Below are 15,454 nucleotides of genomic sequence, written 5' to 3'. Positions count from 1 at the left end.
CTGTCTATTTTGTATATAGTATTTGCTTGTAAATAAAGACATTGAGGAGGTTAGAAAAAATTCTAGGTTGTGGTTACTTTGATACAGTCCCACTTACCTAACTTTGAGACAATCTGTAGAACGATCCAAGTTGACAGTACTATTTGCGAAATATGTCCAATTCAAAATAATATAAATAATTTTTTTTTCCTATATATGCCAAGTAAAGTAGCGATATGTAGAATAGAAATATAACAAGATACAGTCAAGTTCAAATGAGCGAAAATTTTAGTCCTTTTCTTCAATAAAATGAACTTCCGCTGTGCATTTCTTGAAATAGTTCAATATATCCTTTTTAAGGACGTTTATCGTTCCAGTTGTTTAGGCCAGGTATAAAAATTAATAATATTCTAACAGATAATGAGCGTTAACTATTGAAAAAATAAAGATTATCTAAGCACGTAATATTGATGAGAGTGTACATCATAAACTTTGTTACATTTGGAAATACCAAATTCAATAAAAAAGAAAATTTTGATATCTATTCATTGTAAATGTATTTCTGATAAAAAAAATATAAATGCACTGCACATGGCACTGGACACACCAGTCCAGTAAAAATAGATTAATTTTAAAATCCAAGATGATATATAAGTCCACACATACACTTGTTATATCCCAAAATATGCACAATTTAATCCATTAAATTTCAATAATCTACCTAGTTCAGCTACTTTAGGAGTCATTGGCTATAAAACTAAAAATGCAGTGGATTTTTTGGAAAATTTGTCATAATAGGCCTATGTACTCTCAGAGAGTGGTTAACTTTTATCATCTTTAGAAAATAGTTTTCCATTAAAATAAATTACTTTGCTAATACTTCTGCGATAACTTGGAATTTTAACGAACTACTATGTATGACTTAGTGAACCAACTATGGATGGCAATAATCATTTAAAAACACAAAAATAAGAAAGCATTGCGGAGTTCCATACTAACAAGGAAGGTTTTCATTCAAGATATTGGTCCTTCAAGAACCAGGATATTCTATTAAAACATTGTACAAAAATTTTATTAGCTTTTCTGAAAAATTCTAACTAATTATTTACTTTTTATCATTTGTGTTGAGGAACATAATATGGGATTTAGTAAGACATAGATTAACTTTAAACTTTTCTCTTATCTTAGTAACTATGCATGGAAATTTCCTTGAATCAGTAGGGACTTAGCAAAGGTAGCATAGAAATCTTTATGCTAGCAGACTCCTATAGAAAAACCATACATCTTAACATTCTGACTTGCAGACAATCTTTTATTACAACAGTATTTGAATGTACAAAATCCTGTACTTTAACAAAGTACTTCAATACATCTTTTAATACAATAGTGCTAGAGCCAAATTTCAAAACTTTACTTTTTGTTTTAAGCAAAAAGTGTCTGAGACATGGATCAAGAGGCAGGTACCATCTTGATAGAAATCAGAGGATTGAATTTTATTTAATCCATAGCATACCCACAGAAATTATTTCTACTTTTTTACCTACCAATGGAGTGACCTGCCCTTAGCGAAGGACATTACCATTAAACCAAATAAAGTGTACCTCGGTAATTTGAAAGTTCAGATTACAGAAAATATTAGGGAAAATAGTGTAAAAAAATTCAGCAATATGAATATACATAACTATTTTTATTTATTTAATTTTTTTTACATAGTTTATTAAAAATTCGACAGATTGAAGTTGTAAAAAATGAAAAACAAAAACTGTATTCTTTTATCCTGGTTATGCTAAGTGATGATTTAATTTGTTAAAATTATAATATTTTTCATTTATAAATGAAAAAAATTATAAAAGTATGCACTTTGTATGGATTTATTTAAAACATAATACAAAAAAAAAAACTAGTTCGCCAAAAAAATTTGTATTATACATGTTTCTACTATTAATTAAATTAGTTTCACGGAATCAAATGATTTATATAATAGATATTATGTATTTCTAATTCTAACAAAATATATTCTGAACACTTCCATAGGAATTAGATTACCTGATATTGAAACTGTAAAAATTTCCATTTTCAATTTGCATCGTGATTACAATAACTTTCCCATACATCTAAGTGTCCTTTACACATGTGCACTTTTATTCGAAAACAAAAATTCCTGCCAAGTTTTTTTTAAAATTTTTTTTTTTCACTGGTTCGGATAACTGGAGTGTTTGGAGTACCAAGATTATAATGTACGCATAAATTCCTTTGGCTAAAGTCAACAGATAATAATATAAATAATAGAATAGTCACTGCAATCATAAAAAAAAAAATAACAAAATCCAATAAAAATTCTTTTATTAATTAAAATAAAAATATTGAAAAGCAAAAATTAATAACATTTAATTATCTAGTAAAATAAAATGGAATGGAGTAGAGATAAAGATCATAAACTCAAATCCTCCAGATGTTCAATAAAATAAAAATACAATTCTAAATTGGAATATATGCATTTTCTATACTTTAGATGTTATTGAAACATCCAAACTAACTGAATAAAGCAGTTTTGGTCTTAGTTACTAATACATATTTTAAAATCAGGAAATTCCTACCACATAAAAATAAAGAAATAAGGCATTGTTTGCATTTCATTTAAACACAAAAATTCCTTGTATAGCATTAACAAAGAATGAGTTAAGGTTTTATTTTTATGAAAAGTAGACAAGAAATTTCATCAACAGGTTTCATAAACAGAAATAAATTCTTTTAACATAGTAATAAAAGCTCATAAAATTTAAACAATATTTTAAAAACAAAGTATTCAAAAAAACATGTTATAATTTTAAAATAAAAAAATCTGGTAATTACTTTTTATGAGTTATTTACACTTTCCAAGAATAAAAAAAAACCAGTTAGATCCTGGCTCACAGGCCAGTATTGGGCCTTATTTTGGGGACCCCTGTTCTAAACAATGCTGTATAAATATCACTGTAATAGGAAAATATAACAATGGTCATTTTCCCAGAAAGTCTCAAATGCTGTCCATAGCCCATGTCCACTTTCCATAAATAATATTGTAACCAAAAGAAGTATCCTGATAAACTAGCTAACATTCCCACCAATTGACATCAGTAAATAATTTTGAATAAATAAATTGAAATTTAAATATGTGAATAATGTGTTATTCATTCATCTTGTCCGGACCCAACCTTTCTGACTTTGCACATATCAGTGCATAAGACTTTACAAAAAAATTACAAATTTGAGATCATTAGTCGCATTTAATTAACAGTTCAAGATTAACAAAAATATATTAGAGCTGAAGAAATCTATGTCCAGAGGTTTGGTGTCATTTGTTCAACTCTCCAGTTCTCTCTTATTTTCTTGGGTTCTGCTTTTCCTCACTCAATTATCTTTTAACCCAGTGGCAACCAGATAAGGTTATATTTTCTGAAAACCAATATATCAAATCAGTTGGGAGTTGCTTTTCAATGAATCATTCAGGTTAGGAATCATTGTATCTTTAATCATGATTATTAGATTAGAAATCACAGTTGAAGATCTCTGAATTTTTAGATACTTTGCAAATGTGAATAACTTAATTAGTAAAATCTGTTGAATAATTGAATTGAACAGTCGAGTAGTAATTATCGTAGAGTTGTTACAAATCCTTGTTTCCATGCCAGAGTGAAAAAATTTTAGTGACTATCCATACACCCCATCCCCCGAGGCTGTGTAGTATTAGTGGGTAGTATCATTCAGACTGGAGATCAATGCATCTTTAATTATGATAGATTAGAAATCACAGATATTCACTATTAATCATAATTGTTAGATTAGAAATCACAGTTAGATATCATTGAATTTTGAAATATTTTACAAATTTGAATCACTGAATTAGTAAAATCGGTTATTGCTAAATAACGAATTGATAGGTAATGATTGAATTTAACAGTCGAGTAATAATTGTAGCAGAGTTCCTACAAATCTATGTTTTAATGCCAGGGTGAAATAACTTTTGTGACTATCCACACATCCCATCCCCAAGGCTGTGTTATATAAGAAATCACGGTCATTCAGGTTGGAAATCAGTGTATCTTTAATCATAATTATTCATGGTTAATCAATTCATAGATGGAAAATCAAGGGTAATTACATTTAATCATGATTACTAGATCACAGGAATCACAGATATTCATGGTTATTAAATTAAAAATCATGTTTAATCATAATTGTGAGATTAGAAATCACTGTTGGAGATCATTGAATATTTAGATACTTTGTAATGGTGGAATTTGAATAACTGATTTAGTAAAATTGGTAGATTTGCTACAAATCCATGTTTCTATGCTAGGATGAAATACCCTTTGTGACTATACATACATCCCATCCCCCGAAGCTGTGTGTTGTATTAGAAATCACGGTCATTCAGGTTGGAGATCATTGCATTGTTATCCTAGCTTCCAACTGCCACTATCAATTGCAACGGTCTGGGCCAAATATTTTTTTCATCTATATTTAATATTTTAATCTTGTTTCATTGTAACTTTTTTTCAGATATTATAAACATAGACTATTGCACTGTATGTTGTATTAGAAATCAAACAGGTTTCTAAACATTAAACAAAAAACATTTGAAGATTTTGTTTTTAATTAATCTATTAAGAACATTCTGAGTTATTAGATTGTTTCCATTTATATATAGTCAGTTGAAAAATATGAAAACAATCCATGAAAAATAAGAGCATGAAATTATTCATTCCTTCACCCACTTTTATTCCTAGTGAAAATTATACACTTCTCTTTTGGTTCAAATAGTTAAAAATGGTTGTTGCAGATATGAAAATTTCATGAACACTGAAAAATTTTGCTGATTCCGGAGAACTTTAGAAAATTATGGAAATGAATAAAAAAAATTATACATGTGTAAATTGATGAAGCTTGAGAAAAAATGGCAAATCTCTCATAAAAAATGTCATTTGTTCACAGAGATATTTTCTTAATTATCTTTATTTCATCAACTAAATATATTCATGTATAACTACAACCAAAATGTAATGTAATAAGAATGGTCAAAAATTAATTTCTGATCCATTTGAGAATTTTTGCACAACTTTTAGTTTTCATTTTTTTAATAGTTGCATTTGAATTGACACTTTCTCAGAGAATGACCCACATAATACGTAAAATAAACTAAATTAACAAAACAAAGAACTATTTGACATTTCATTTAAACAAACGCAATTTTCTTGTTAAACATTTATAAATAACATAAGTAAATATTTTTTATTTTTATGAGCATAGAAATGAAATTACATCATTATGTTTTGTAAACATGAATAAGTTTTGGAATATCTTATAACATAGTAATAAAACTTTATACCACTCAACAGACAAGTTAAAAACAAAATGTTCAAATTGGCCATATGTTAATTTCAGTATAGCCAATTTTGCCCATTAAATATACTTTCCTACAAACCAAACAGTGAAAACTCTGTTTAAATTAATTTTTTTATTTAAAAAAAATGTTAACATCAAAGATTTGCCTATCAGCAACAATTATAATAAATTTAAAGATTCTTTAAAAAGTTAATGATAACTAACAATTTAGTTTATTCTTTTACAATTTATATATTCCTGCCACCTTCTATTTATCTGGACCTAAGGAATATATAAAATTTGAAAATACAATCATATGGTAACTATTTCATAAAAACTGATTTACTTAATTATTACTCTCACTATTCATGGAATGTAAACGATTTTATTAATTTAATAAAATATCACTATTCGACTTGAATTTTATCCTATTAAAGCCATTCATGCTTAGAGATTTAACATGTGAGTTATACGCGTATACTAAAAACTATTTTATCTATGAATGTATATAATATTTATATGATTTATGAGATATAACAAGAAATAAAAAAAATAATAAAAAACTCTATAAAAACTAAAACAAAATAATATGTTAACTTCACACATACAATTTTTTTTTATATAAAAATATCCATTATAATAATTATATAAAAATAACCTAAGTCTTGAATGCTCCCGCTTTAGCTGCTTTGAAGATAAAATTTTTTACGGTAGTTTCATCCAAGGAAGCAAATCCTTTAGACTGCACAACTGCAGTCATATGATTAAGAGAAAATCTAAAGCAGAACTCCTCTAGCTCCTGGAACCAGAAAATATATATATTTACATGAGAAGACTCACCAGTAGACTGCCATAAAATCCAAAGGTTTTTAACATTTTTTTTCTCTAACCCAGGTAAAATGCATATTTTTTTTTTTTTGCATTTCCATAAAAATATACATAATAAATGTCATGTTAGTTATAATACAATGGCATGATAGACTTGTAGAGAAACTACCCACTGGTAGCACTCTAATAACATTTCTACATTCTTGAAGCCATGTTATCTTCTTTTCAGACACCTCAGAGTATTTTCAGGAATTGCAAAGAAAACAGTCAGGATTTGGGTGGTTAAGGAGCTTAGAATAGAAGGATTGATATCTGGTTAGTGCCAGATTGATTACATCTGGAACATTAAAGTCTTTATGCATGATTTAATTTGTAACAAAGAAGCATTGAGGATTTTAAAAAGAATATTGGACTGTAAGGATTGGGTACAGAAGGAATTCAATGGTTTAGTGGAGCCCTAAAGCTCAACTCCATATGCCCAGATAGGCCTTATTAGAGTCATGTAGATCAGTCTTTTGTAATGGATTGGAAGCTTAAACTTTTTGTCTAGTAAGTGCTGTAATAGTCAAAATCGACATTCAGTTTCCTATCTATTCAGTCTTACATGAGGGTTCTAAGTAAGTCCTTTGTCCAGATGTAGTCCAACATAGTGGATCTGTTTGACAGGGGTAAGTCGAATATTATTAAAGAATAGAGGAGTGCAGTCCGTAGGATTAGGGCAAAGAGCAAACATGATTTGATGGGATTTATTTTAATCATTCAATTATGACACAATTCTTCAAGGGTTTTGTTATGGGATTAGAGAGTTTTCATTAATTGAAAGCAAAAATTTCATCGACATACATGGTGAGGATAGTGTTGGGATTGGTTGGGATGTCAGCTATATAGACCGAGGATACTACCTTGAGGAACACCAGTATGGATAAATTTAAACAATGAAAGAATTTGAGAATTAACCAAAGGAGAAAAAAAAAGGAAACAATATTTTCTCAAGTTGAAAACAAATTTCTGAAAGTAAGAGTAGTAATATAGGTGTATAATATACCAATGGATTGCTAAAGACTTTAGAAATATTTATATCTACCATATGAAAGATTATTCCAATACAAAATTTATTTTTATCTGAGAGACGATAGCATGCCCAGATTTTTCTTTTCCACCAGCTTGATAATTTTTTTTTTGTGTTTCAATGATTGTTATGACAAGTCAGTATTTTATTTTTATTATACAGAAATATAGTAACAGTAAGTATTGTCATCGTGAATAATAAAAATTGCTATTATGAAATGAGTGAGGATTAATTTCAACTCAAATTAAGATTGCAAGTGAAAGTTGTGCGATGGTGTGTACTGTAACAGTAAATTTAATTTTTTATTTCTTTTTTTATACAAAGGAATGTTATTTTTTTAACAAGTAACATTTTTCAAAATCGCAAGAGCCTATTGCACATGGGAAGTTAGCTGGTATGAGCTAATTTATAGATTTCTGGTCTCTACTGATTAGAACATTTCAAGTGATCTATGAATCAACCGGTAGCTTCCTAATCTCTTTGATTCTCTCCCTGATGTAAAGTGGAACCAATAAAATAAACACCGCATCTTATATAGCTTACTTCACTTATTATTGTTCAAATAATAAAAATCTGAACTGTACCTCATCCAACTGCTATTTTATCTTATCTCAGGGACCTGAGACAGTGACAGAAAGGCAACAATACTAGTCTTAATACTGAGCCTCCTTAATCCCAGATTTATATAATAAATAGAAATACAATATAATTTCCATAATGCCTGGAGATTCCGAAATTAAGTATGAATCTTTCTAATAAATCTGACTTTTATTTATACAAGGATTTTCAGGTTAAGTGTCCCAACTGAGAATATGAATCAAGGAGGACCTCAAAACAAGGAAAAAATCCCGCATGAAGGTAACGCTTTGTTTAGGAGATATTCACATCTAAAGATTTTCATTGTTATGAATTATTTAGGTTATAATAAATACATTAATGTGGTTCAACTACTTTATTAATGGAATGTGAACATTAACATTCATATCAAATATTGTTCAAAATGATTCAAGGTAATCAAGGAATTAAAAGACAGGCTTGTCATCTTTCTTACACAGCAGTGGTGACCGAACAGCTATGGATATGTGCTACTGTTTTTCAAGTTTCAATTAACCTTCTTCTTAACCCGGGAGAGGTGCAGCATTGAGCAGTTTGCTCATATTGGGAAATAAATGTCTATATTTTCCTCTTATTCCATCTGTTTTCTTTATACTTTTGTCTACCTTCAGTTAGTCCTTTCATGTTATTATTACCACTTGTTTTCATCCATAAACAATTTAGTTTTGCTCTGGCCTCCTCGCAACAGTAAGAATGAGCATTTCTCTCACCAGTACACACCTACAGTGACATTTTTTTTCATCTCATATGAGCATTTTGCTCATCTAGACACCTCCTGTGTTTCTAATTTTAAATCGTGAACCGATGCAAGATCATAGATCTACGAAATCTGAATTTTTAGCTTCTAATGGAAGAGCTGCAATTTATAATTTCAATTTCAAATTGCATTGAAAGTAACCTTAAAGATTTTTGACAACATGACATCCAATTATATAACCAAAATAGTACAAATTGTCGTCTACCTTGAGATAAATAATCATGGCACACCTCTTAGGGGAAAAAAAGTTAGAGACTCCTGTCGGGTTAAAGAATTAAGTATGCATAAACTTTTTGTTTAATATCACCTAAAACCAAAAATTTATGTGATATCAGATTTGCAGAACATGACAATAGTACATATTCATTGCCATTTGGGCACCACAGCAGTGGAAAAAAGATTTTGATCCTGTCTTTAATGCCTTAATTTCCTTGAATCACTCTGAACAACATTTATTGTGGAATTTTGATGATCAAATTTCATTAGTAAAGTAGTTAGAACACTAACTAATTTATTTATTATAACCTAAATAATTCATAACAATGAAAATCTTTAGACATGAATATCATCTTAAGTCTGTAAACGGAAATAACCTATATAAGGAATTTTTTTCTTGTTTCAAGATCTCTAATTCATATTTTCAGCTTGGATGCTTAACCCATAAACACCCTTATTATATTATAATCACTACATAGAATGTAGAATAGGAAATAGTTTGTAATAAAACATTATCAGTTTGAAAAATCTAAATGAAGACTACTTGCATGAAATGAAGACTACTTGCAACAAATGAAGTAGAATATTCCATTAAAATCAGTACATAGACTGGTCACCAGAATCGTCATCCATTTAGATAACCAAGAGACTACACTACACAAGATCCAAATTAGAAAAACATACTCATCCAGCCTGAAACAAATAATTAAAAAAAAGAAAACCAAAAGATCTTTAAGAAACAATTTGTAAGCAGAGACAAATAAATTAGATGTCTACAATGTTTTTTCAGCACTTTTTCAAAAACCAATGATTTGTCATTAGATGTTTACTTCACTTTTCCTTAAAGGATTCCTAATGTCCACTAGTTATGAAATAACCTCGGGTATACATTAGAGATGGGCAAAAATTAGCTAGAGTTGAAAATAATAGCTAAAATTGCCATGGATACGATATTTATTTATCAATGATTCATTCATGAATAAGGGTCGTATCCATGGCAATCTTAGCTATTAGTTTCCACTATAACTAATAGCTAAAATTGCCATGGATACGATATTTATTTATCAATGATTCATTCATGAATAAGGGTCGTATCCATGGCAATTTTAGCTATTAGTTTCAACTCTAGCTAAGTTTTGCTCATCTCAGGTAGTATGTAGTGCTTGTATTTTAACTTGGGTAGTAGTTTGAAGAATTATCATTCAGTTCATCTTACAATATGTGGGATTGAACTTCGGCAGTAATTATTAAAATAAATCAAGAATTGGATCTAGAAAGTCATTAAAAAGAATGATTGAACAAAAGTTGAAAAAATACAAAATATACATCAAGCACAACTGGATCTAGGAAAAACTATAGAATTGGTAATAATGGAAGAGGATGTAAACAATCACATCAAAGACCTTTATACAGCAACAACTTTTATTGTAGGGTTTAAACATAAGGAAATCATTGAAGCTACCGATGAAATAGAATTCTTAAAAGGTAACAATTTTGAGAATGAAGCAAACAAGAAAATGGTTCATCCTCATTCTCTTTATTATTGTGTGGCAGACAAGAAGAAAAGGAAACAGAAAAAATGTACACTGGAAAAGGAAATGGAACTGGAAATATCTGGATCGAATTATAATCATGAAATTCAAGAAATTGTGTATCTAAAATAGCGTGAAGTCATCAAGTACGGGAAAGGAGTTGAAAAAAAGTTTGTCACATACCGATGCAAGAAATCCTTTCTTTTGCTTGAACAGCTCCAAACAGCGCTATGAATAGTAGAAACGTCATTGTTTCTTGTCCAGTGTGAGTAAACGCGTCACTCACTTTGAAAGCAGCTTGCGCATGCCCCAATTTTCATTTAAAATTGTTGAGACACTACCTTCTGATATGTTCAAGGTGTTAATTATCTCACACAACTTCATTTTACGGCCTTTTAAAACTATTTTGAGGACATTTTTTATGTTTTCCGGAACATCAGCCGATTTTGGGTGACCAGAGTGTTCAGCATCAACGGTACATGTATAACACCATTTAAATTCAGCATACCAGTCAGTACTAGTTGATTTCTCTAGTGTAGAGTCCCCATAAGCCACTGTTTGGCTTTAACAGTATTTTTCTCATAAAAAACAGTGTTTAATCAGCACACAAACCTTCTTCCTTAAGTTTTGTCTTGAAAATTACAAAACTGGGATCACTAAAACGACTTCAACCACTAAACTAATAGTCATAATGCTATGAAATTTAGGCATGTACTGTTTGAAGGCTAGTACTGTCCGGAAATCACATGCGTCTTTCAACAATGTTGCCATATATGTGTCAGACCGGGGACTTATTGAGTGATTTGTTAACTTATTTAAGTGTAGGCCACTGGAAATCATATAGCTGGGTTTAGGAGTTTATCATTTTTACTATCTTTATCTTCATTTTTTTATCCCCTTAACTAATTAACTTCCTTGGTGCTACAGAACAATGTGGCGTTCTCAATAAGTTTTTGCCAGATGACCCAATCTTGTGTAGTCACTAGTCAGTTATGGGTGTTCAGGTCTCAGGCATCTCGGATGACACCATCTTCCTGTCATGGTCAGCCTCTTCTTCTCGTCCTATTGAGCCTTCCGTTGAGTAACTTTCATAGAATTGCCATTGTGGCAGTGTGTCCAGCCTAACTGTCTTCCTAGCTTATTGTGTAGCTCATTGTTACATCTATATTACTATTTACCTTGCAAAGATTGTAGATCTCCCTGTTCCTCCTTATCCCATTCTTACCAACCTCCTTAACTTATACTATCAAACAAGTCGGGAAGAATCTTCTACTCGAAGAAAAAGATTTTAGTTTATCTTCACCCCTTTTTTTTTTTTCTGAAAATTACTATTTTTAGAAACTATCTTTTTTTTCAGCATACTTCTATTGAGTATGTAATAACCTAAATTTCAAGATTGATGAAATGTTGTTTGGAACTAAAATCTATAGGAAAAGCCACTGTTGAAACATAGGTGTTCCGCTCAAATGGAAGATATGAACAAAAGACCTCCCATAATTTATGCAGCTAATAGCAAATAATATGCATATGCGAAGTAACACTAGCGCTCCATGTGGCCAAAATAAAAAAAAGCCCCTCTCTAGCTAGCTGTGTACCAAACAAAACTTGAAAGAGCTCCATTTTTCCTTCTGTAAACCATTCACTAATCATCTTAGTTCTTCTCCTTAATTCAATCGCCATGAGAGAGCAAATTAGGGAAGCAGCTCTCCAACTGGGGACGAGTACCAGGGAGGAGGAAAAGAAGAGATAGGATCCCGCCTTCATTCACCTAAGTGAGTTCACTTTAATTTTCATTACCAACAGTAACCATCTTCATGGACTACGATGCATCAGATCTTCATGCACAACAACACATTAATAAACCATCTTCACTGCCTCTACTTCAAAATTATAAATTCACATGTTTCTTTTTGGTTACCCCTTTATAACCTGTATTTACATGGGCGTTGATGACCTCAGGGTTTTACGCCCTTAAGCCCCAGACAACAACAACAACAACCTGTATTTACGATAGATTCTAGTATCTTGTTTCTCTCTTGTTCAAAAAACCTATAAATTGTTAATAAATTTATTTTTGTTCACTTTCAAGTTTTTCAATTAAATTACAGTACACTCATTAACCCAACCAGCATTCTAAGATGAGGTAGCATCTGGCCTTCATATAATAGGTGTATACAGGAAACGTTTTTCACATGGGTAAGCTAAAGAAGTTCATCATGTTGGATAAAATTTATAGTAGGCCCTCTGTCTACACTAATCCCCTTTTTTTTTCAAACTTAAACCAAAATGACCTATTTCCAAATCTATGCGTGTCAAGGGAAATAGACTCATGCATGCTTCAACAAAAATAGAGGATAAAATTAATACTAGATCATTTTTTAAATAATTTTAAGGTGAATTCCATTTTTTAAATATAGGTGTGCCGAGATACTCAAATTTTAAGTGAATTTAAGAACAAAAAAGAATTATTAATGAATAAATTCACCTTGGCATGAAATGTTATTGCATTATAATATAGTAATGCTGCATTTTCCACATCAATTCCTTGCCTCATTACTCTTTCGCAAAGTCGTTTCAAGGTATCTTCACAGTATGCATTCGCTAAATCCAATAATTCTGTAAATAAATAAATTAATCTAATTAAATCTGTTAAATAAACTAATTATACAAAAAACCTAAAATTAATGCAATGCATATTAAATATTTTTTTTTTTTATAAATTTATAACTTCATATTTTATTTTTAATAATTACTACTTACCTAACGCTTGTTCAGGTGGTAAATCAACCTGATCTGTATAAAGGTACCTGAGAAAAGCTCTGTATACTGTGTAAGAAAACTGCTCTATCTCCAAAACACTGTTAAACATTCTTATTAATAACAAAATCGATACTACACAATGAAATATTATGTGATTTTTTTTTAATATTTTTTTTTATGAAAAACTTACCTCCTTGAGTCCTCCTGCCAATTATACTGGAACATAGATCTAAAATGCTGACATCGTATTTTTAATAATGCTTTATGAACATATATATCTTTGCCTTCAACACGAATTATGAGATCACTTGTACTCTAAAAAATAAAAAACATAAGGTATGATAGAGAGAAATGCTTTATTATTTAATCAGAAATTATACACAAATATATTGAGTTGCTTAAAACAAACTGCATACTTATTGGTCTTATTAGATATAATATAAACAATATTATATATTAATTAACCAAGATACAAAAATGTTTTCCCATATGGATATAAAGCTGAAGAGTTTGATAGTTTAAACACACATTTCAGAAACTACCAATCTGATTTAAAAAATACTTTTAGGCTTTAGAATTTTACAATATGACCTATAGGAATGAAGCAATAACGACCTCTTATCTACAACATTTACAGCTGAAGGTACCCCAGGGTTTGACGTCATTTTTAATTTACTCCTTGGGCTTTCATTCCATAAATATTGCTATTCATCTTTTATTTCCTTTTCAAGAGGGTTGCTCATTTCTGATGGAGCTAAAACTGCTTTATTAATTTTCAGATTTTTGTATTTTTTATTATCATTTATTCAACTGACATAATTTTCTTTCATATTCAACCAACACTTCGAAGATTAAAAAAGCAATTTGTTTTTTATTAATACCATGTGTATTGATAGTGAAATTCATCCTGATGGGTCATGTATAAATTTTAAACAATAGATAACAGATATAACTAAGGAAATTACAAACCTGATCATCAAATGATGATTTAATGCTGTCATAAACCTTAGTCCCATGATCCCAGGCGACAGTTAGTGGTTTATACGTAATTGAGGGAGTAGAATAGCAAGCAAATACTTCATGAAGACTACTATACGGAGTTAAGATAGGTTGCAAAACAATTTGACCTAAAAATCAATTACACTATATATAATTTGCTTTCCAACAATTAAAAATATGTGCAGATGAATGAAATATAAATGGTGACAATTTTATTTTATTGTTGGATATTATTATTCTGAAGAAACATTGTTTCAGAATGAAAATTTTCAACCAAGGTCTATATGAATCTATATGAATTTAAATTGTAAAAAATCATAAAATACCTCTGCATTGGCCCCACATGTATACTTTTGAGTTTTGTGTCATAGCAGCAGAAATATTACAGTAATGACTAGCAGCAATGTCAACAATTCTAAACGCAGTGAAATAATTAATAATAATAACTAAAAGATCTCATCGAAGGAAAAGATGTTTTGAAATATTTACCTTCCAATATCCTCAAGAATTTGTTCTGGTGAGAAGAAATTTGTTCTGTTCAAACAGGCCAGTTGACCAAATGAATTGGCACCCCAAGCATAAACTTTACCTTCATCCGATAAAGCTAAAGTATGTGAACATCCACAGACCACCTATGAAGTAATAAAAATAAATATATTTCCAAAACTTTTCTCAGAAGATTCTAAAAATATTGAGCCGATTTAATTATTTTATAAAGCACATGATTTATTACTTAACAAGAATCTAAAGCGGTATGTTTATATTACAAGAGGCAGTTCTTTAAATATAATAGTAACAATATATATATATATATTGTTGCGGCCAACATATGATCGGTAATCAACTATGCGAGATATGATATAAAAAACAAAAAAATCCGCTCTGTTTTTTTTATACGGCAAACACACAGACAACTTCTTAACGTCTCACCGCAAACCCGTATCGTCTCCTTTATCTACTCACTACGCACTCGTAGTTACCAGCATTCTGGCCATCTTCGACAGCTGAATCATCTTAGCAACGGCGGGCGGACTTCAACTCATCCTCCAAGAGGACAAGGCGGGTAATACGTCCCTTACGTCCCTACTTCCACGAGAACATCCTCTCAGAACAACCTCAACCGGGGCCCCACCAATCACCGGTGAAATAAGACTTTTTTTCTCTCTTTTTGTCTAATTAATTTAATTTTGTAACATTATTAAGCTTTCTTTTTTTTTCTTCTAGTTTGTATATTTTTTGGTTTCTTTAATTTTTACTTATTTGAAAATAAAAAATAACAAAATTCGACCATTTCTTTTCTTTTCACGGTTGGGCTAGTAAAGGTTCCTTTTGAAC

The 15,454-nt window shown here is 30.1% G+C and overlaps 1 protein-coding gene across 1 annotated transcript in view; it reads right to left on the bottom strand.

Annotated features, from left to right (window-relative positions):
- Window positions 1-2,305: 2,305 nt before the first annotated feature.
- LOC106685957 (RCC1 and BTB domain-containing protein 1) overlaps window positions 2,306-15,454 on the bottom strand; it is a gene marked incomplete in the record, with an annotated part of 18,720 nt that continues 5,571 nt past the window's right edge. The window contains 7 exon segments of the mRNA XM_067045247.1: window positions 2,306-6,142; window positions 12,846-12,976; window positions 13,121-13,218; window positions 13,311-13,435; window positions 14,090-14,247; window positions 14,446-14,534; window positions 14,609-14,751. Of these exon segments, the coding sequence (XP_066901348.1) occupies window positions 6,002-6,142; window positions 12,846-12,976; window positions 13,121-13,218; window positions 13,311-13,435; window positions 14,090-14,247; window positions 14,446-14,534; window positions 14,609-14,751 (885 nt within the window).

The sequence above is a fragment of the Halyomorpha halys genome, unplaced genomic scaffold, assembly GCF_000696795.3.
Source record: "Halyomorpha halys isolate HHAL.00 unplaced genomic scaffold, Hhal_1.1 Scaffold760.1, whole genome shotgun sequence".
Taxonomy (NCBI): domain Eukaryota; kingdom Metazoa; phylum Arthropoda; class Insecta; order Hemiptera; family Pentatomidae; genus Halyomorpha; species Halyomorpha halys.
Note: the sequence above shows the minus strand (reverse complement) of the source record. Positions and strands in the feature narration are given on the sequence as shown.